General features: G+C 35.4%; 2 protein-coding genes across 2 annotated transcripts; both read right to left on the reverse strand.

Annotated features, from left to right (window-relative positions):
* Nucleotides 1-8,899: 8,899 nt before the first annotated feature.
* On the reverse strand, nt 8,900-10,282 carry LOC110102448. The gene has a single exon (XM_020830786.2). It carries the CDS (start codon nt 10,280-10,282, stop codon nt 8,900-8,902), a length of 1,383 nt encoding a protein of 460 aa, XP_020686445.2.
* A 5,397-nt stretch (nt 10,283-15,679) lies between these two features.
* Nucleotides 15,680-19,768, reverse strand: LOC110102458 (type IV inositol polyphosphate 5-phosphatase 7). Its single transcript, XM_020830801.2, has 12 exons — nt 18,952-19,768; nt 18,778-18,865; nt 18,398-18,466; nt 18,130-18,217; nt 17,901-18,005; nt 17,325-17,825; nt 17,092-17,227; nt 16,820-17,013; nt 16,621-16,729; nt 16,313-16,461; nt 15,836-16,226; nt 15,680-15,720 (listed from the first exon to the last, which is right to left on the reverse strand). The coding sequence occupies exons 1-11, from the start codon at nt 18,979-18,981 to the stop codon at nt 16,004-16,006; spliced, it is 1,692 nt and encodes a 563-aa protein (XP_020686460.1). The 5' UTR covers nt 18,982-19,768; the 3' UTR covers nt 15,680-15,720; nt 15,836-16,003.
* Between the last annotated feature and the right edge of the window lie 1,417 nt (nt 19,769-21,185).

A 21,185-nucleotide genomic window follows, 5' to 3' on the forward strand; every position in this document is an offset into this window, starting at 1 on the left:
TGCTTTCCTCGTATTGATTTCATTGAATAGATATTTGTTAAGACCACATTGATTTGATTTGATAGCGATTGATTTAACGGATTGATTGATTCGACGATTTGATTGATTTGACGGATTGACTGATTTTCTTCTGTGTACGGATTTCTTCGAGATTGACATGGATTTATTGAGTTGATTTATCGATTCGTCTACCGCTGCATTGACTGGTTTTATTGACTTTGGATTTCCGTATTGCATAGATTCATTGACCATTGACTGATATGGGTTTGATTGACTGACATGCATATTGATAGCATCGCCGTGCTTTGATTTCAGTTATAGGTATTAGGTGACCTGCTGGGTTTTGTAAAGCTCATTATATGTGGTTGATATTTTCAGGTCAGGGCAAGGGAGCAGAAGATAGGAATTGATCCAGATCTTCAGGTTTTTGTCTTTTGATTGATTTTGATTCTTTTGTACTCAGGATAGATTTCAGTACTGGTGATTGTAGTGTAGTTCCTGAGTATTGTACATGACTTTTGAGATATGAATCGACTGTATATTGATGTTTTAAATTTATAGATGTTTGATAGACTGTTTAATTGAAGGTTTTAGATAACTCTGGTAAATTGTTGGAGTAATTGATTGACATTCTTTCCAAGTTTGATCTTGGGGCATCACAACGATCCTGGGAGGAAAATCCAAGCTATAGAGGAACAGTAAGGGAACGAGGTCTCACACTTCATTTGAGGCAGCTTTATTATTGCTTTTTAAAGCACTTTTTTAAATAAAAAAATTCATAATTTAAAAAATTTTGTACTAAATTTTTTTTTTAAGTAGTAATAAAACTATCTCAAACCAAGCCAAAGCCAAAGATTTATCTTAATTTTAACTTTTCATGAGTTATTAATGTTTAATGATATTTGTTGAAATCAAGCAGGAAGATCTTGAGAGATCTTTCTTGCAAGAGATAGAGAGGGAGAGGGGAGGGAGGAGAGCCAAACTTAAGAAATTCTGTAATTTTATTTCTCTTGTCCTCCATGCCTAAAACAAATTAAAGCCTATTTATAAGCTCCTACAAGCTATACAAATAGCTACACAAATGGCTATACTATGCCATACAAGAAACCTAAACTAAAGCAATCCTAAATCTAGGAACAAATATCCAACAATATTCAATCCATGCTTAAGAAAGCCAATTTAGATTAATTGTATGCATATATGTGCATATTTTTTAATCGATCTAAAACAAGTTCGATTTACGACTCATTAATTTTCATTTAGGCTGTATTTAAGACATATTTCTTAATGCTTTCTAAAGAAGCTTCTTAGAACAAAAATTTCAAGTTCAATAATTTTTTTTTTTTAAAAATTCTAAATAAAACCTTAATCTCTATCCAAGATAAATCTGAATTTAGTATTTTAAGCAAATTTCACATTTGAGGTCAAAATTAGTAACCTTTTTGTCGATGTGTTGCTAAGGAATATGTTACCATACAAAACACAATGTTTGGCTAACACATTTTAATTATTGTATGAGAATATTTGTGGCAGTAAAATCTTTGTTGCATTAGTATTATATAAATATTAAGCACACATAGAGAGAAAAAATGAGTTGAAAGATAGTCCAAAGTTTTTACATGAAAATTTAAAAAGGAAAAGAATCAGAGGGTCTATATCATTTGAACTGATTCAACTAATATTAATAAAAGATTATAAATGATATTATTTTTCGGGATTGAAGCATATATTGATGAAATGTATTAGATATATAATATTTCACATTGTAAGTTAGAAGAGCCACATAGCAAGGCTTTATCTTCAAAATTGATATATCATAAAAAATTAATCATTTCGGGCATGAATCTCGAGGAAAAATCAAGTTGAAAACTTCTGGAATTAAATCTGGGACCATCCGAACTCCGATTTCTACAAACTTATACTCGAACTAAACATAAAAAAAAAGACAAACCCATTGAAACCAAATTCGTCCCAATCCGAGCCAAAATAGTTCCAAATCAAAGACCTAAAGCACATTCTGAATGTTCAAACTATAAATTGGATGACCAAACAATTTCCAAATACGACATGCTTATAGCCGAATCGAGCGGCTAGACAAGAAGAATCCAACAAACCCACGATCATCGAATTCTAATGACATTAAAACATCAAATACTTGATAAAAGATCCACGATCAAGGGAGTCGATATCGGACGCCCATTCAGAACACTTTCAATATGTCATTGATCTTTTTCCTATTTACTAGCCATGTCACTCCTAAAAAATTATAATCATACACCTTATTCTTCATTGAGGGAAACCCAAGCAAGGAAGAGAGAAAAATTATAATTCTCTTGCCACTAGATTCTTCCTCCTCGACCACTGCCCAACCACCGATCGTCGCCATACTTCTGCCCAGCTACCAACTGATAGCGAATTTCTTCTAGACCACTGAACGCCTTTATACTTCAGTTCGATTCCCATTCGTCGCAATGTTTCAACCTGACGATTGACTGTTGTAATTTGATCATCCTCAATCTCAAGGACAAACCAATCATTTATAATCTATTAAAATAACAGCGTAATCATTTCAACTAGGCATAGCCTCATGGTTTTCACTTCAGAGTTTTCCATACAAAAATTATGGTGTTTATGTTCTTCTCTATTTGTGAGCTAGAAACATGTGCAACGTTAAGAAGTAAAATTTGATACTTTATCACCACAAAGATTCTAGTCCGCAATAAAAAAAATTGCTTACTATTTACTTGATTATTTTCCTTTGACAATGAGATAGTCCAACTTATATCTTGGTTTTGACTTTGAGAGTAAAAGTTAATATAAAAGATAATCATTAGCCTTATGGAAGATGATGTGCATTGAAGTTGTTAGCAGGTTATGAAGTGATTAGACATCGTTGTAGCCATATAATCATGGTAAGAGAATTATAGTTATGCGACGATAATTGAAGGCTCATAGTAGGATGATGGTGGTAAAAAAAATTAGTTGGACGATGATGATCAAATGATCGTGTCCATGTGATGGTAGTCAGAGGGTCATACTTGGATAATGGTCATCAGTCAATCATAATTAGGCAACGTTGGGCAATGGTGATCAGAGAAATTTAGTCGGATAACAGTAGTTTAAGGGTCATAATTAGGTAATTAACGGTGGTCGGAGGGCCAGAGTCGAATAACAATGATCAGAAGAATTTTGTTAGGTTATGATAGTCAGAAGATCATAGTTGAGAGGCTATGGGCATATTTAAGTGAGAGTAGTTAAGGAATTGTAGTCAAGTGACTGTGTTCAAAGTACTATAGTTTAGAGATGATTGTTGGAGGATTATAGTCGGGTGACATCAAAAGGAAAATCATAGTTGATCAACTAAGGTTAGAGGATCATAAATGGGTGGTACCGGTAGTGGTCAAGAGACTGTAGTCAAGTAATGGTGGCTAAGAACCATAATCAAGCCACGATGGTACTACGACCATAGTTGGGCAATGATAATTTGATGATGGAGGATGGGAGGTGACAATCTAATGAAATAATTTGGATGGTGGCAGCCCAGTGGTGATGATTGCTTTGTTGTTTAATGATGATAATATGATTTTTGTTAAGCGGTGGAGCTCCGATGGAGCTCTATGATTCTTCATGCCTCTAAGTTCTTTTGAATCTCAAACCAATATTCAATTCTCTTTCTTGTAGAGAATTTGAGTTTATTTATAAATTTTTTAAAATGACATGCACTGTAAATATAGATCGAATGGCTCGTATTGATTCACTTGATCATATACAATTTTTTAGCATTTAAGTTCTTTAATGATGAAAGAATTACATTTTTTTTCTCGCCGAGATGCTTAATTTACTATAAGTTTATGGGATTTGGAGATAATTGATCATCCATAATTAATGTCCTAAAGTTTACAATTATTTTTTAAGTGTTCGATTTGATCTCATTTGAAGTTAGATCAACTCACTTTTTAATGTTAATGGGTTTATCTTATTAAGATGATCAATTTATTATAAATTTGTTGAAATTGGAGTTCAGATGTTCCTGAATTATTTTATAAATTTTAATTTAGATACATATATAGATTTGTAGTTCGATGAATTCAAAAAATAAAGTAACAAATTTATAGATATTTTTAATTAGCTTCCAACGGCATTTAACCAACTTTCTGAACAAAAGAATTTAACACTTTTTCATAGGTAATCATAATATAATAATTTTTAAATAGTTTTTTAATTATATATGGATCATTATTTAAGGGGTCAACAAATAAAAGGACGGGAAGAATTACCACAATATCAAATTGATAGGTCGAACTGTTAAGACCCGTAACACGATAGCCAAACCGGTTCGAAAGTTGTTCCATACATCGGCCGCACGTGCGTGTGCACGCAGCCTCATCAAACGCACAGCGCGAAATCCCCATACTACCCTTCTTCCTCCTCTCAACTCCGGACCGAACATCGGAGGCCCGGGATTTGAAGCTGACCTAAGAAGCAAGGAAGAGATCGCGATTGAGCAACAGAGTCTGTGCCTGATCTCATCATTCCATCTCTGAATCTTAAAATTGACAGAGAAATAAGTAACAGAGGAAGGAAGAGAGAGAGAGAGAGAGAGCGAAAGCAACCCCTAGTTTTTTTGGGAGATCCATCGTCCGGCACGCAAACTCCAATCGTGGTGGCGACGTCGAAGACCAGTCATTGTTCAGCCATCGACAGTGTAATTAGCAGTTATCTTCGTCCTTATTGCTTCATTTTCTTCCTCGTTGTCTTGCGCTGTTCATCGGTTTCACCAGCTGACACAATCACGCAATACTTGTTATGGTTTTTTCATTTATGCCCATGATATGATATGTGAGCTGCATTTTATTTCATTTTGATATATTTATTTATTTATGCTCATCTATATATATGAATTTTTTTTTTTTTGGGGGAATTTTTGGGGCATTTGCCCATTCATTGCTGAGAAAAAGTATTACAAGAAAGTAAAGAACCAAAAACTATAATCCAAAATCTCAGGACAAAAAGAGATTATGGATTCTAAATAAAGGAAAATACAGTGATTGAAATGTAAAGCAAAACTATAAGCTGAAAGCTAAAAAGGACTCAGATAAAAGCTCTAAAAACTCGGAAGGGTCAAAAAAAACGAGGGGCAGTGATAGAGCATAGCCCCTGGTTGCCCGGAGGGCCGTCCAAGGGGCAGCTGAACATAATCAGCAATCATCATCGTCCTGTCAAAAAGGGTCCCCAAAAACTTCTGATATGATTGTCGAATTTCCCGCATCAATCCACAAAATTGATAAAGCTCCAGATTCGGCTGACAGAGATGGGCCAAGGAATCAACAGCGCAGCAATACAGAACCCAGTCAAAAATTCCATCCATGAGTTTTAATTGAAATTGCTCTCCTGATTTTTGCAATCGTTGTGGCTTTGCAATCGATGATGCCACCAAATAACCGGTCATTCCTTGCTCTCCATATAAAATAAACCATCGAAGCAGCAGTTAAGAGATAATAGTTTCTGTTTGTAGCTATGGAGCCATTTTCCCAAATTAAATCATAGAGTTGATGAATATTAGGCCTCATGAACAGATTTTGCATCCAGGGGAGGAGAGTTTTAGCAATGTCGAAGGTATAATGACATTCAAAAAACAGATGGGAAATAGTCTCCTTCTCAATATTACAGAAACAACAAGTATTTGGCACATTAATACCACGAACAGCTAGCACATCAGCTGTTTTTAAGCCCCCACGGAAGGCCAACCAAGCATAAACAGAGTAACGAAGAGCAGATTTTTTATGCCAAATATATTTGTGCCAAGATACCTTAGTCATGGAAGTAAAAAACTGATTATTAAAATCACGAAAGTTTGGGTTCTGCTTGTCCAACCAGTAATGATTTTCAGGATGCTCATTTATAATAACAGAGTTAATAAGAGCAGCAATACTATTATCAAAAAAATTCGGGATATTCCAGCTAGTACCAACAATAACCTGAGAGATATTCCAATCCGAAATGAAAGGAATAATATCATGAAGGTTCAGGTTAAAAAGGTATTCAGCAACCGAAAAACCACCACACCAATGGTCCCAAAGGAAAGAAAGCTTGCTGCTAGCATCCACAGATAAAGTAATACAGTGTTTAATATCACTGGCCTTTCTACACAAGAAATCCCAATAAATGGATTTTTTAACAGATAGTTGATTCCACAAAGAGATGTATCTACCTCTCCACCAAGCAAAAAGAAGTGAGTTTGCATTTAAATATCTCCATATGAGAGAGCAGGAGTAGTTATGATAAAGAGATTCAATTGAATAGATGCCCAAACCCCCATTAATTTTGGGACAACAGGAGCTTTTCCAAGAGACAGTAGCCAATTTTCTATCTTTGATGTTGCCAAAAAAGGTAAAACGAGAGCACATACTATTAATAATCTTGCAACAGCTCTTAGGGATAATTGATCCACGAATCCAGTACGCCAAAGTATTAGATATAGTGAATTTGATATATTGAATTCTCCCAGCCAAAGAAAGAGTTTTTGCTTTCCAACCTTGTAAAAGATTGGTAATTTTATCAAGCAGAGGTTGGAAATCTCTGATCTTAAGTTTTTTATAAAAGATCGGAAGCCCCAGGTATTTGATAGGCGCAAAAGATTGCTGGATATTCAGAATATTGCAAATATCATTGGCTGCGTTTGTGTTTTTGGATATAAGAATGGAGCTCTTGTCAGGATTCACCGCCAGCCCAGAAACAGCCGCAAAATCGCTAAGAATTCCCTTAATGGTGTGAGCATTATCCATAGTAGCAGCGCCAAATACTAAAAGATCATCAGCAAACATTAAATGAGATATCTCACAGTTCCCAGACGAGATGCCATGAAAGGATTTATCGATAGTGGCTTGCTCAAATTTGGATGAAAGACCATCCATGATGATACTAAACAGGTAAGGTGAGAGTGGACAGCCTTGTCTAATACCAGAGCTCGAATTAAAGTATCCCTCTAAAGTCCCATTAATACAAATAGAAAAGTAAACATTCGAAGTGCAAGCCTTTATCCAAGAGATAAAAATGCTGGGAAAACCCTTAATTTCAAGTCTTTCATAAAGGTAGTCTCTAGAAACCATGTCAAAAGCCTTAGTGATGTCAAATTTGGCACAAAGGAGTTTTTGGTGAGATTTAAGATTGAAACAACCAAGGATGTCAGCAGCCAATAGTATATTGTCAGAAATGATTCTTTTGTGAATGAATCCTCCTTGGCTCGGGTGGATAATGAGAGGCATCACCTTTTTCATTCTGTTGGCAATGATTTTAGCTATGATTTTATAAATGACGTTACAGAGAGCAATTGGCCTATAATCTTTAACATTGCTCGCATGAGGCTTTTTAGGAATAAGTGCAATAGCTGTAGCTTTCGTCTGATTTGGCATGAAACCCGTGGCAAAGAAGGAATACACAGCATTACAGAGTTGGCGTTGAATAACATTCCAGGTTGATTTGTAGAAATCAAAAGTGAATCCATCCGGACCCGGTGCAGTATTGGAGTTTCCAGTAAAAACAATGCTTTTAATTTCCTCATAAGTAACAGGTGCAATAAGCTCAGAGGTAAGATGCTGTGGAATGACTCTACCCGCAGGAATATTCACAGCAGAATGATTGGAAACCGAAGGAACAGGAGTGTTGAAGAGAGTTTTGTAGTGATTAATGAAGACTTTAGCCAAATCCTCTCTAGAGTTAAAAGTGCCTTGATCATTGGTGATCTCCTTTATTCTATTATAGTTTTTGGTGATGTTAATTTTTGAATAAAGGAACTTCAAATCATCTTCACCATGAGTGAGCCATTTGACCTTTGCACGTTGAGAGATCCAACTAGTAAGTGCAGAATGATAATAGGCTAGTTTGCTGTTGATGAGATTGAGATTACTATTGAGTTGAGGATCTAGAGGATCTCTTTGAATTTGGCTGATAACCTCTCTCTGACTGGAATTAAGAGCCTCAATTTGCATTTGAAGAGTATTGGAATTAGACCAATGTTTGTGCTTCATAGAATTTTTAAGCGATTTCAACTTGAAATTGAAAGAGCTTAAGGGACTACTAGTGTTAGGTAGAGAAAAAGCCTCCAGCAAACAGTCCCAAAACTCAGGGAGTTTGACACAGTAGTTTTTGAAAAGGAATCTATGCCCACATTTGACTTCCGTTTCATTAACCAAAATGAGTGGAGAGTGATCAGAGCAATCCGGATCAAGGACTTTATAGAAGGAGTTGGGAAAACTTAACAGCCACTGCTCATTGGTAAGGACACGGTCTAGCTTGATATGTATGGGATTGTGGTGTTGTTGATTAAACCATGTGTAAAAATGACCAACAGATGAAAGTTCATGCATCCCGATATTGAAAACAAGGCTGTTAAAATCACCAAGACGAGTAGCAGAAAGAGCTGTGCCACCAGCTTTGTCACCAAGCTCACGACAAGTATTAAAGTCTCCCATAATGGCCCAGGGAGTATTGATATTCTGAGCTAAAGATTGAATGTCATTCCATAGCATTTGTCTTTCAGACTGAGAATTGCTAGCATACACAGCAGTAATAGCATAAGTGAGATTAGTAGCAGTAGTAATAGAACCATGGATAAATTGATTCGTCTTGTGTAGTGGGGTGAAAATAAGAGCATCTTTATTCCATTTGACCCATATACGACCAGGATCACTATGCAAAAAATTGTCACAATTACCTTCATGCTGAAAAATTTGGTGGTTGGCAAGGAACCAATCATTTGAGAGGTTGGAGTGGGAAATTTTTGCTTCAAGAATGAAAATGAGGTCTAGATTTTGGGAACGGACTAAATGTTTGCAGCAAGCAACTTTGGCTGGGTTGTTAAACCCTCGAATATTCCACGCTGCTAAGTTTGGGAGGGGCATTATGATTTTTTGTTGGGGGTAGAGGCTTTTTTAGCTTTGCCTCGAGGTTGTTTTTGGTTTTGGTTTGTATCAAGATGAACTGTTGAGCTACTAGAGGAAGAGCCTGAAGTCTCAGTTGCAATTGGGGGAATGTTTGGCTGATGGAAACGGGGAGAGGTTTGAGGTTGGCTGTTTTGGTTTTGAGTGGTAGGAGCTTTGGCTGAAGTTGTTGGCATTTGGTTTTTGCATGTAGGAGAAGAAATCAGAGATGTGTTTTGCGGCTGCAACACATCAGTCGGGTCAACATCCCCCAACGTCTGAAATTTATTGGATGTAATGATGGGCTTAGAAGCTGTTGTTTTTAGAAACATGTCTGTGGAATCCTGTAGTTCACCCGAAGGGGAATTCAGATTAGGAATAGATAGAGGTGTGTTGATTTTTGTGGGGGGGGCTGTGGTGATTTTCGTGGGAGGTTGGGTATTTGGTGGTTGAGTGGAAACATCATTGTTGGGAGAAGGTTTGGTTTGAAGTGGGGGTTTAGGAATAGTAAGCCTGGGAGGTGGGGATGGACGGGGTTTTCTGCTTGAGCTTCTTCCTCTAGTATTATTGTTACTAATGGGCTTGGTAATGGGGTCTTTTGGGCAAAGCGTTGGGGGATGCATGATCGAACCACATTGTGAACAGTGTTCGGGCTTCCAGTCGTAATGCACACGAAGAGGAGAAATTTTTCCATCAACAGAAAAGAAAATTTCTTCTGGTAAAGGAGAATTGCTAGTGACTTGTACACAAACTCTCGCAAAAGTCAGGCGAGTTTTCGCCGCAGTTAAAGCATCGACAGCAATCGGAATACCAACGCAACTAGCAAGTTTAGAGATACCTTCAGGCGTCCATAAAGAAAGCGGAAGATTCATGATTTTGATCCATAAAGGTATTGACGGGAATTCCTCACGCTTTGGAGTGAAATCTGGGCTCCATTTTTGAAGTATGAAGGGCTTACCGAAAAAGAACCAGGGCCCTCCAGTCCATGCATGCTCGTAATCTTCTAGGGCTGTGAATTTGAGTAGAAAGAAACCATCATCCATGGTGAGCAGGGAAAGCTCACCTTTAAGTTGCCATGCCTTTTTGATCGTCGAGAGAAGCGCTTCGTAAAAAGGCCTCTTCCCAATGGAGTAACCAACCAGCGATAAAGACCATTCCGGGGCGCCAGCCACATACTGGTCAGCAGTGAAATTGGCGGTAAAGTTTTGGGTGGGAGTATAGGAGAGGGAGTGGGAAAAATCAGTGGAGATTTGTGGGGTGGTGGTGAGTAGATTCTTCCATAGGGGAAGAACAGACGGTCTTGAGGGGGAGGAAATGGTAGAGGAGGGAAGTGTGGGAAGCGAGGGGAACCCCTGATCAGCCATGGGGGAAAAAACCCCCGGCCGATGGCGACGGCGGAGAACGCAAACGAGCGGGTGGAGAAATCTCGGAATCGCAAACCCTAGCGGCAACAATCGTTTCCGTTACCTACTTCTAATATATTTTCAATATTTGTGTCATAAAAAATAAAATACTTATTGAAATGGTTAAATCCCAATCCCGCCTAAATCCCATATTTAAAATTTACGACGGAATTTACGAGCTTGCGAGCAAAGCTAATTCCCATCTTGAAGGAAGGAGGAGGCGGTTATTTAAGTAACGAGCAAGCTCCCATGGTGACTGCCGATCCTACGTCTTTGAAGGAGGCGAAGTAGCGAGTGAGCTCTTGCACGCACAACATAGAAAGCCAAAGCGGCCACGAAGAAATGACGACGATGAAAGGCAAGGAAAAGCAAACCCTAGACGAGTATAAATTAATCTAAATTAATATTATCAATATAATTCAAACATTAATAATTAATTAGATTACTTAAATAATCATTAGTATAATTAAATAATTAGTAATATATGTGTCATTAAATTAGTTTAATATTTAAATATTTAATTAAATCATTCATATGAGTATCAATTAAATAATTTATAATTTCAAAACATAATTAATAAATTAATTAGAATTTAAGAATATAATTAAATAATTAGTAACATAATTAGAAGTTACCTTAATTATTATAAATTATCAAATTAATTATTTAGGTGTTAATTATCTAATTATCAAATTGTCCCATATAGTGAACATACAAATTAAATTCAAAACACATTAAATTTAATTTCTAAATGAACCTACTGCCTTAAATCTTATATCACGTTGTCAAATATTTTCTCGGGATTTATCAAGATTTAATATTTGCAAACATTTTTTAGGATTTAACACCATCAGAATTTACTAAATTTGGATTTAAAGGATTTACTAAATCCCATTAAAGTTAAATCCAATCTAATACCAAACAACCCCTTAGTATTCGCCCGAATGAAAATGAAAGAGGAGAGATTGTAGGATGCCCTTCGCCCTTAATTCTCCATCTCTATCACATTCTTCTTCTTTTACACTCTGGTGATCCCATCAATGTCCTTTCCAGCTCGATTTCATCGTGACTTTGTCGCCTCCTCATCATTTAATAAGATTTGAGTCACCACTTTATTTCGCAAGTTTGTTAACTTCTATTGAACGAGTATTATAATATATAAATAATAAAAGTCAAACATTAAATACTAATGTCCTTCTCCATAGAGTAGAGTCAAATTAGGGTGTCATTAGGTGTTAATAGGGCTTGATTTCAATTAAAAAAATCTCAGTGTGAACAGAGATAAAAGCAAACTCAACCTAACATTGTAATTAGTTGACTTTTTAATACCATGTTGACACATTATGAATCAATTCTTGGAGACCAAATTGAATAAATAATTAAAAAAAATTAATTATATTGATTTTTTACACTAAAATAGTACTGTTAAATCCGATAAATCGGTGGAACTAAAGTCAAACGTTTGACACAAAAATATATTAAAGTCAACCCAATTTTTATTCCATCTTCTGCCAAAATTTGAATCTGATAAAATAAAAATGATCAAAACACTTTAAGTTTACCCAAAAAAATTTATAATCCATTTTTTATATATTTTTATTTTTATTATTTAATTCTTAACCTCTTCCCCATATTTTCAAATTCCATAAACCTAGGTTATCATATACTTAAGTTTTTTACCATACTGGATGGCCCGTGCCTGACTTCGAGGGAAGTTTGAAGCCTCTGCCAACTACTAAGCCCGACCAGTTGTTAACCCTTTTATCCTTTGTAACTTTTTTCGTATCGTTTTCCTAGCTGGTTGTACTCGTTTTGCTGTTGGAATAAAATATTTAAAAAAAAGTTTCATTTGAGACAACTTTTTTACTGTTTTTTTAAGCAAATTTTTTGTATAAAAATTTTTAAACCTAAAAAATTATGTATAAAAAAGTTGCTTTAAAAAGAAATAAAAATATTATCACAAATGAAACATCAATTTAAAATAACAAATTCATCAAAAAATTTCTTATAAATTCTCATATAATTTGTAGGCTTTTTTTATAGTGCAGAGAATCCTCCACGTGGAAAAGGAATAGTTGATCCATAGTATTCTTTTGCCCCCTGTTTTCCTCTATTTATTTTTTAATCTATTTATTATTACATTATGCAACTGTTTTTTTTTTTTTTAGATTATCATGTTGGGATGATTTTATTTTATTTTATAATTTTCAAATGCTCCAATATTGAATAGAGTAGAGCTTAAGGGCATCTCCAACCGAGAACTCTACTTTTCACGGCAAAATAACGCAAAACTCCAAAATGCTGTGCAGTTGTTCCAACCGAACGCCATTTTAGGTGTTTCTGGGAAGGTAACGATCGTTCTCCTTTCGCGCGTTTTTCCGATTGAGAGCCGAAAATGGCGTGGGTGAACAGTGCGACGCCAATATTGGCGTCGCACTGTTCACCTGCAAGTAGATGGCGGAAAATTTTGCGTTCGGTTGGAGCGACCGAACGACATCATACGCTCGTTTGGCGTTCGGTTGGAGATGACCTAAGTTCGAATAAACAGTTTAAACTTTTATATCTGAAAAGAATTGATTTGTCTGATTTTAAATTCATAACACAGAGATCATTCAGTGTAGCTGAAATCATTAATTAACAGTAATCTCTATCCAATATAGCTAAGAGGATTTTGGATTAATGCAAAAGGCAATTATGTACATATGCATAATTAATCATTTTTCCACTCAACCCTAATTCAGCACAAGTCAAAATCTAATTCTATAATTTTGTGTTTAAGGCTTTGTTTTGAACAGTCTTTTTACTGTTTTTTAAAATAGCTTTTTAGTACCAAATTTTTAAATAAAAAATTTTGGTAGTAGAAAATTGTTTTATAAAAAAGCAATAAAATTGTCCTAAACGTAGCCTAAGATTTTATTTGGGAAGGCTTTCTTACTGCTTCTTAAAGCAACTTTCTAGTGCAAAAAATTAAATTTTTGGTATTAAAAAATGACTTTAAGAAGTAGAAGAAAGCGGCTTTCTAGAACAAAATTTAAATTTTGGCTTCGTTTGGGACGGCTTTTTTATTGCTTCTTAAAGCAGCTTCCTAGTTTTTAATTTTTGTACTAGGAAGCTGCTTTAAAAAGTAGTAAGAAAGCTGTCCCAAACGAAGCCTTTGTATTAAAAAGTCACTTTCAGAAGCAATATGAAAGCCGTCTCAACCGAAGTCTAAATTGACTAGATCTAACTTAACTATCACCAACGTGAAAGTAATGAAGATCCTTAATGCATGTTTTGATAAGAATGAGTACGAAAGTCATAGAGTTGCTTTGTGATTTTTGTAACATGAAAAATGTATAATATTAATCTTCAAATATGTGCACAATGTTTCTCAATTGTTTGAGTACTATAATGATTCATTTTGTTGCTTGTATTGGTTGTATATGTAATTTAAAAAGTGGTTATTTTAATGTCTCAATGTTTTCTTCCCCTTCGAGGTATTCTTGTATATTTTCATCCTTTTCAAGGAATTTCTCTTCTTCAATGTTGTCTCCCCCTTCCATATTTTCTTCTTCTTCTAGTACTCGGATCTCCGAACGGCGCCGCCACTGGATTTCCGGTTCTTGGTTAGGCACGGGGACTTCTTCAATCAGCAGACTGCGGTCAAAGTTGGTTTCTTCTTTCATGAATATGTAATTTAATTATTATTTTTTACGAATTGTGAAAATATTTGTATAATTTAAATTTTATTTGAATTTTAAATTGCATCATTGCAAAAATATTTTCAATCGAACAAACCCTAAACAACATTTATGAAAGAATTTTTTTTTTGTAAATTGTAATTATGATTCCTCTTTTCCTTTGTTGTTGTAGAATATCAATTTATTAGGTTTGGGTCAGTATCATAGTGGCAATAAATTTTCCAGTTTTTAAACTTTTCTCATTTGGATTGAGAATCTACATTGAATTGCATAAGTCTTCATATGGACTTCTTACTTTCTTAGTCTTTTTTTCTTTTAAATAAGAAGAAAAATAGAAAAGATGAGTGAAGCAGTTCTGAATTTAAGAACTCTTCATGGTTGAAATGCAGATATTTTGATCACCAAACTCTTAAGCCCCTTAGTCAAATCACCATATTTCTTTTCTCATTCTTATCCTCCACACTCCCACCCTTTCTCTCTCTATCTCTTTCTCTCCCTTTCTTTTCTCTCCCTCTCTATCTTTTTCTCTCTTCCTCTCTCTCTCTCTCTCTCTCTCTCTCTATCTCTTCCTCTCTCTCTCTATCTCTCTCTCTCTCTCCTCATATGTCAAGCTTAGATGAATTTTATATATGTATTACTATATTGTTGATATGTATTGTAATGTATAGAATATTAGTTTGCATAACAAAGATATACCAATAAATTTAAATTTATTTTATAATATAAATATGATATGCAAATTAAACAAAAATTACATAAATAAGATATACATGGCTTACCATTTTTAAATATAAACTATAATTTTATTCTAGTTAAGAATAAAAATTAAAGAAAAATCTATTTTAAAAATCTATACATTAATCTGTATTGTAATGTACAGTATTTGCATAACGAATCACCCCACCACTCATAGCTAAGAAGAATTTAGTTACCAAAAGAATATAATTACAGTATTTCCCTTTTTTTTTTGGGTTCCCAAGAAGCTTAACAATTCTGGTTAGATTCACAGACCAACAGTCATGCCTGTAGCTTTCTATGCACTCTACACATTAAAGCAGCAGCAGTTCAAGCTGAAAACCAAAGCTTTTTTCAGAGATGTAATCAATAGAAAGACCTTTTACAGATGAATAAAACCATATAAAATTGCTTACATTCCCTGTCTCTGATGCTGTAAGTATGTATGCAGCAGCTCATCACTCATCCTTTCCAAATTATAAAAACTCAAAAAAGAAATTTGTACACTTGTTTATTTGTTTGCTATCATTCTACTGCCCCATGCTTCCAAAAAATAAAAATAAAATCAAAATCCCTACCTACTATTTGCTAAGAAAGAATATGTTAGCAATCATAACTAATGAGCTTGCACTTCTCAGAAAAAAGAGTTCTTTTTGCTGATTTTATGATGAAGGAAGCTGAAATGATCATCCTCTTCAGCCAATTTGTCAATCCCAGTTGCAAGTTTCTCAGTTACAAGTTTCTCAGAACTCTTTTCATGATATAATGAGTATGGTAAGTGATTTTATTGGTTCATATGAGGTCCATCTTCACAAAATTTGCAGAGTTTCTGGTAAAATTATGTCCTGTAAGAGCCAAGGAGAGGAATAATTAGGATTAAATTCGCAAAAGAAGAAGATGTAGGAGAATATTCAAAGGGAGATGAGGGGAGAAGAAGTAATTGCCTTGAATCAGTTGTTGAGAACTCAGTTCTTCTTTTTCTATCTATAAAATAGCATGATCTGAATCAGTTCAAGTGATGAAGAATTTTTCTTTGATAATCAATAATCATACAAAGACATGAAAAAGAAAAATTATGATGCATTAGATGATTGATTACCTCTGGCTATTGGATTTTTCTCTGATCAATACTGCAGAGTCCTGAAAGCCTAGAGAAACATAGGTTACCATGAGAACCTTGATTCTTAGTTTCCAGCTCTCACAGGTTGTTGAGATCTCAACAAGTAATCTGTACATTCTTTTTACCAAGAAATCTACTTATCCAAAATCAGTAGAAATTGTATTCAGCGTAACCATGTGAGTAAGGTAAAAGTTCCTCCACCGCTACTCGAGAGCTTGCATAGTTCGTATTCCTAGAGAAACGATTATGATTCAATTCAACCTTAGCATCAAAGATACTATAAACCGGTCGGTGATCAGAAAATCTCGACTCTCCACGAACATAAGCCAACTGATGAAGACCTCTTCCATGCCATAAAATTCGGTCACACCTTTCGAACAAAAGGAAAATTTTTCATTGTCTTTAAAAATCAAGGGAAATGATAAGGAATGATATTATTGAGCTTATTCTAGTTACCAAGCCGGCGTTCGTCGTTTCTCTTTCGGGTGCAAGTCGTCGCCAGCATAACGATCTGAGTTAGTCGAGTACTTATACGTTGGGGGGAAGTATATTCTTCCTTCATTCCACCCTGCAAAGACTCGCCCGCACCTTTGCTCGATTCTAAGCTGTTTTAAAAAAGTAGTAAATGTAAGGGTCAAGCTAATACAAGCATTAAGAAAAGAATATAAGAATCATAACTTTCTCTAAATCACAAGAAACCTTGTTTAACAGTTGCAATAAAAGTGAAGTCAAGCAAACCACACAAACAAGGATTCCAAAATCACCTGATCTTTTTCAAGCAACACTTTCCAGTTGTGCATTTCAACTAGAGCCTTGGTTGACCGATAGGAAAGAGCAATTCTATAATTCAAATCTCCAAGCCATATTATTCGACTGAAACAAGACGAAAAGCCAAAAACACCTCAGTTTTTTATTTAATAACTTACTAGTTGAAACTAACAAATAATTATGGAATGAACTTACTCATGATCTAAGATTGTTTCAGGTGATTTCTCATTGCCCTGACCATTAACTTGGGGAAATCTTGTCTTTCTTAGAATCTCCATTACATCAGAATTCCGCCGAAGTTCATCGCCTTCTTTCTGCCCAGAGGTTAAATGACTACAAATGAAGCAGAAGGTTGTTTGGTGCAAAGACATGCTTATTGAAATTGAACCCTGTAAGAACCAAAATATGACTTAGAGATAGCCTATAAGTTTGTATGAATTAATATCAGGAAAAATAGTCATAATAACCTTATTCCCGAGATAGCCCATCAGACCTCTACCAACACAAGACACCTTCAAATTTTTTACATCATCTCTTATTTCACTCCTAACCCAAACAGTGAGGAATATCCCAACCATTTGCTTGCTTGCGACCAGACAGTACCTGTATTGATCAAAGAATAATCAGGACTAGCTCAGCAAGAATAAGAAGCATGCGAGGTTAATCAAGAAACTAAGACAAGGAAGGCTCAAAGCAGTACCTAGATCTCCCTGCACATCTCTCTCTATCTTCCATACTTGTAGGAACTCCATAGCCATAGGAGAATGGCGAGAAAAAGACAGTAGTAGGTGATTCTACTCCAACATTTTCATCATCTGAAGAACAACCCCATTTGTAGTTGGGGTCGAAGTCACTCGGCCTGCCACCGAAAATGACCCGGTCACAAACGCTGAACCGACGATCCAGGCCTGGCTGTGGCACCATGATATCACTATCGATCCGTAAGCTCCGGCTGAGGGACTGGAAAGAATGGCGGTGAAAGAAGTATGAATTCTTCTGCCTTGCTGAAGAGCCCTCAAAATCAGCATCAAGCTCAGCAATTGGGTTGGGGACTGGTGAAGGTGTATGGTAACTCCCATATCCGCTAGCCCCGGGAAGATTGTTCAATGTTTTCCTTATAAGAGAAACCCATTTCCTCGCCGGGCCATTGTCTTCGGTGCCCAGTACATTCCCAGCATTCAGTGGAACAATTTCTTGAAACCTTTGAGCAAGAAATTTATGTTATATACATGTTCTTTCTATTAAAAGATCAATTAGAGATATGAATTCAGTTTACCCCAAGATGTAAATATCAGCTGGAGGAGAAGCATGCAACCAATCCTCAAGATTCAGATGACTTGGTGGGGATTTTCCACCAACATTCCATGTTGCGACGAACAATCTAATCAAATATTAAACCAACAAAAAATTGATGGCAATGAGTGAAAGTAAGTTTGATAGCACTTGAGAACAACAAAAAAGATGTGATTTTTATTATTCTGATAGGGAAGAACAAGGGAAAAAACCTGTAATCCTGAGTATCAGTTACTTGAGATTCATCAAAATCAAATTTTGCTTGCCAAGCCCGATCAGGGTTCTTCTTACAGAATCTCTCTGAGGACCCACAATGAAAATTAGATGCGAAGAGAAAGAAAGAGATAGTGAGCTAAGGCATTGAAAGGAACTAGACATTTAAAAGAAAAATGGAAAAGGAGAGAGCAACAAAAGAAGAGAAGCAGCTCTTTTGATGTGGTCCAAAGCTCTTAGGGCTAAGGGACTGGCAGAGTTGTTTACCTGTCTTGCTTTTCTTAACAGTCCATGTTTCTCTCTCTGAAAAGTTAGTCCTCCATTCTCCATCTACTCCTGCAAAAGATAAAACAGCTCAAAAAATGGAATGGAGGGAAGACAAGACAGCAGCCTTACATATTGTTTTGCAGATCAAACCATTATTTTTTTTACCAATTATCACAAAAAAATAAAAAACTAAAACAGTAAACAAATCTATCAATCTACCAAAAAACACAATCAAATGCCATAAAGTAGTTCAATCAGACATCAATAAAGCATACAGAAGAGATCCCCCAATCCTAATCGAAAAAAAACATAATGAATCCAAACCCTAGAAAAAAAAAAACCAAATCACGAAACCAAAGAAGAGGAACAAAAAGAGATACCTCTCTCGACAACATCATCAGCATGGAAGTCCTGAGCTTTGTTCTTGATATTGAACCATTTCCTAACCAGGGACTTAGACCATGAGAGCTGAAGCCAAGAACAGGAATAGATCAGTATCCCACGACTCAAAGAAACTCAAGAAAAAAGAACCAAACGAAGTAGAATCCAAAAACCTTGCTTTTCTTAGAATTCTCATCTCTCATTGTTGCAGAGCTCCTTCATGCAGCTGAGGAGAAAAGCCCTCCTCTTTCCCCTTCCTTGGCCTATGCAGCTCTTTAGGAATTGGGGATTTACTTGACTGGTGGGAAATAACAGAAAAAGAGAAATGGGTCCAAACCTACTATAACTTAAAAATAGAGAGACTGCCTTGAAGAAAGAGGCCCACCTCTTTCTCCACTGAACTATTCCCCTGATCACTTAATTAATGGATTCTTCATAAGAAATGAACAGGGAAACAGCGATAAACATCATATAGAGTAAAAAAAAAAGGATTTTGGAACTCTCCCAGTATTACATTTATAGAATCAAGGAAGGGAATTGAGGCTCATAAGAAAAGAAGTGGAAGTTGGTTTATTAAAACGACAATGCAGGATTAAGTAGAAAAGTCGGAGCTTTGAAAGGGTAGAAAGCAATGTAGGCACTAGAAAACAGGATTAGAGGAGAATGAGGCGAAGATAGGGAGAGAAGAAGGTGGGTGGGTACGCTTCCGTTCGAAACCTCGTTCTCAGAGTTGCAGCAAAGACTCTATTTTGAAGCGAATAAAGCGCAAGAATGGAGCCCTCTCTAGTCTCCTCTCTGTCTTTCTCTCTCTCTCACGCTTGCTCGCTCGCCCTCTCTCTCACTCTCTCTCTCTCTCCTGCTCCTCTCAAGGTCTTTATGACCAATTCGAAGCCAGTTCCTAAATATTATTTCTTTAACTGGCCAACTCTACAGAGAGGAATTTCACGGGCAGAAACACAAAATTAAACTGCCCTTGCTGCCCGATCTCCCTCCTCTCACAAGCAGCTACAAGACTGAACCTTTAAGCTTCATTTGAGACTTTCTGTTCACAATTTACAGCTAAACAAATTCCCGATAAGAATATTATGATGAAAAATCACTGTTAACAACTACTGATTTTTATTTGATAGATCCGTTGTTGATTTTTTTTTTAACTCAAAACTTGATATTTTCTGTAAGCCTTATAATATTTAAATTTGAATTAAAAAATTCAATAAATATATAAATTTATAATAGGTTTTTAATAATATAAACTAACAAAATTTCATAAACGGACTCAATTTCCAACTTGAACGTTACGTCCTCAAGCATCCTCTCTATCATAGCTCACTAACATGCATCAATGAAAAAAAAAGGGTCCATTCTTAAAGATTTCATTTAAAATGATTTTTTACTGTTTTTTAAAGCAGATTCTACTAAGAAAATACTTTAAAAAATGATAAATAAGCTGTCTCAAATGAAGCCAAAATCTTCAAAACGCCATATTTTATATAATGAATCTATAAATACGAAACTAACATTATAAAAATGATTTTGTTTGAAATAGCTTATATTTTTCTAATAAAAAATCTTTTTTAAACCATAAAGGCAAAATTTTAAAATAGTGATGAAGGCTTCATTTGAGACGGCTTTTTTATTGATTTAAAAATAAAATTTTAGTACAAATTTTTAATTTTTTTGTTAAAATTTTATTTTAATAAGTAATAAAAAAATCGTCTCTAATACAACCGAAATCTTATCATGAAAGCAGTCAATAAATTATTCTGAAAAAAAAAAAATCATGCCTATAACATCATTGGTTTCTGATGAAAATTACTTACAAGATACCCAATTTTTGCATAAAATTTCTAATGAAAACAAAAATTATAAAATATCACCAAACTTACAATCAAATAAGGCTGTACTCTGCTTCTTATCTGGTTCTTCCCACAGTGACATAAAGACTGTTTGCATAGTGGAGATCTGAGGATTTATTTTTATTATTATTACATAAATTTGTCTTTTTTTGCTTATTTTAATCATACAAAAATTGCAAGCGAGTATAAAAAAATGTTTTAAAGGCATCTGGGCAAGGGAATGTCTTGGGCTGAGAGAGAGATTTATAACTTTATGTATGGGGAATAGTAAATAGTAAATTTAATTTTAGGGTAATAGACACAATAAGGGGAGCCCTAACTACAAAGGGTAGCCTTTCAGTGCAATGGCAGCCTAAATTGGGGATGAAATGCTTTGGTTGAGTCTCTAATGGCTTTCATGGGAGTTTGGGCTGATCACTAATTAGGGTTTTTGGCACTATGGGCTAAGGCTTGCCATCTCTATTGAGAGCAGATTAGATTGTGCTCAATTAGCTTTTCAACATTATTAGGGTTCCATTGCTTGTTTCTAGATTGTTGCTTCCTTTTACTCA

Source organism: Dendrobium catenatum, unplaced genomic scaffold, assembly GCF_001605985.2.
Source record: "Dendrobium catenatum unplaced genomic scaffold, ASM160598v2 fragScaff_scaffold_716, whole genome shotgun sequence".
NCBI lineage: Eukaryota > Viridiplantae > Streptophyta > Magnoliopsida > Asparagales > Orchidaceae > Dendrobium > Dendrobium catenatum.

Bases quoted from the DNA above. Each gene is read 5' to 3' on its own strand.
- LOC110102448 (XM_020830786.2), bottom strand. From the start codon at position 10,282: ATGGCTGATCAGGGGTTCCCCTCGCTTCCCACACTTCCCTCCTCTACC.
- LOC110102458 (XM_020830801.2), bottom strand. From the start codon at position 18,981: ATGAGAGATGAGAATTCTAAGAAAAGCAAG. The intron at 18,866-18,951 runs GTTTTTGGATTC...TCTTGGCTTCAG, and splicing joins AGAATTCTAAGAAAAGCAAG to CTCTCATGGTCTAAGTCCCT. The intron at 17,014-17,091 runs GTTATTATGACT...TGGTTCTTACAG, and splicing joins TGGGCTATCTCGGGAATAAG to GGTTCAATTTCAATAAGCAT.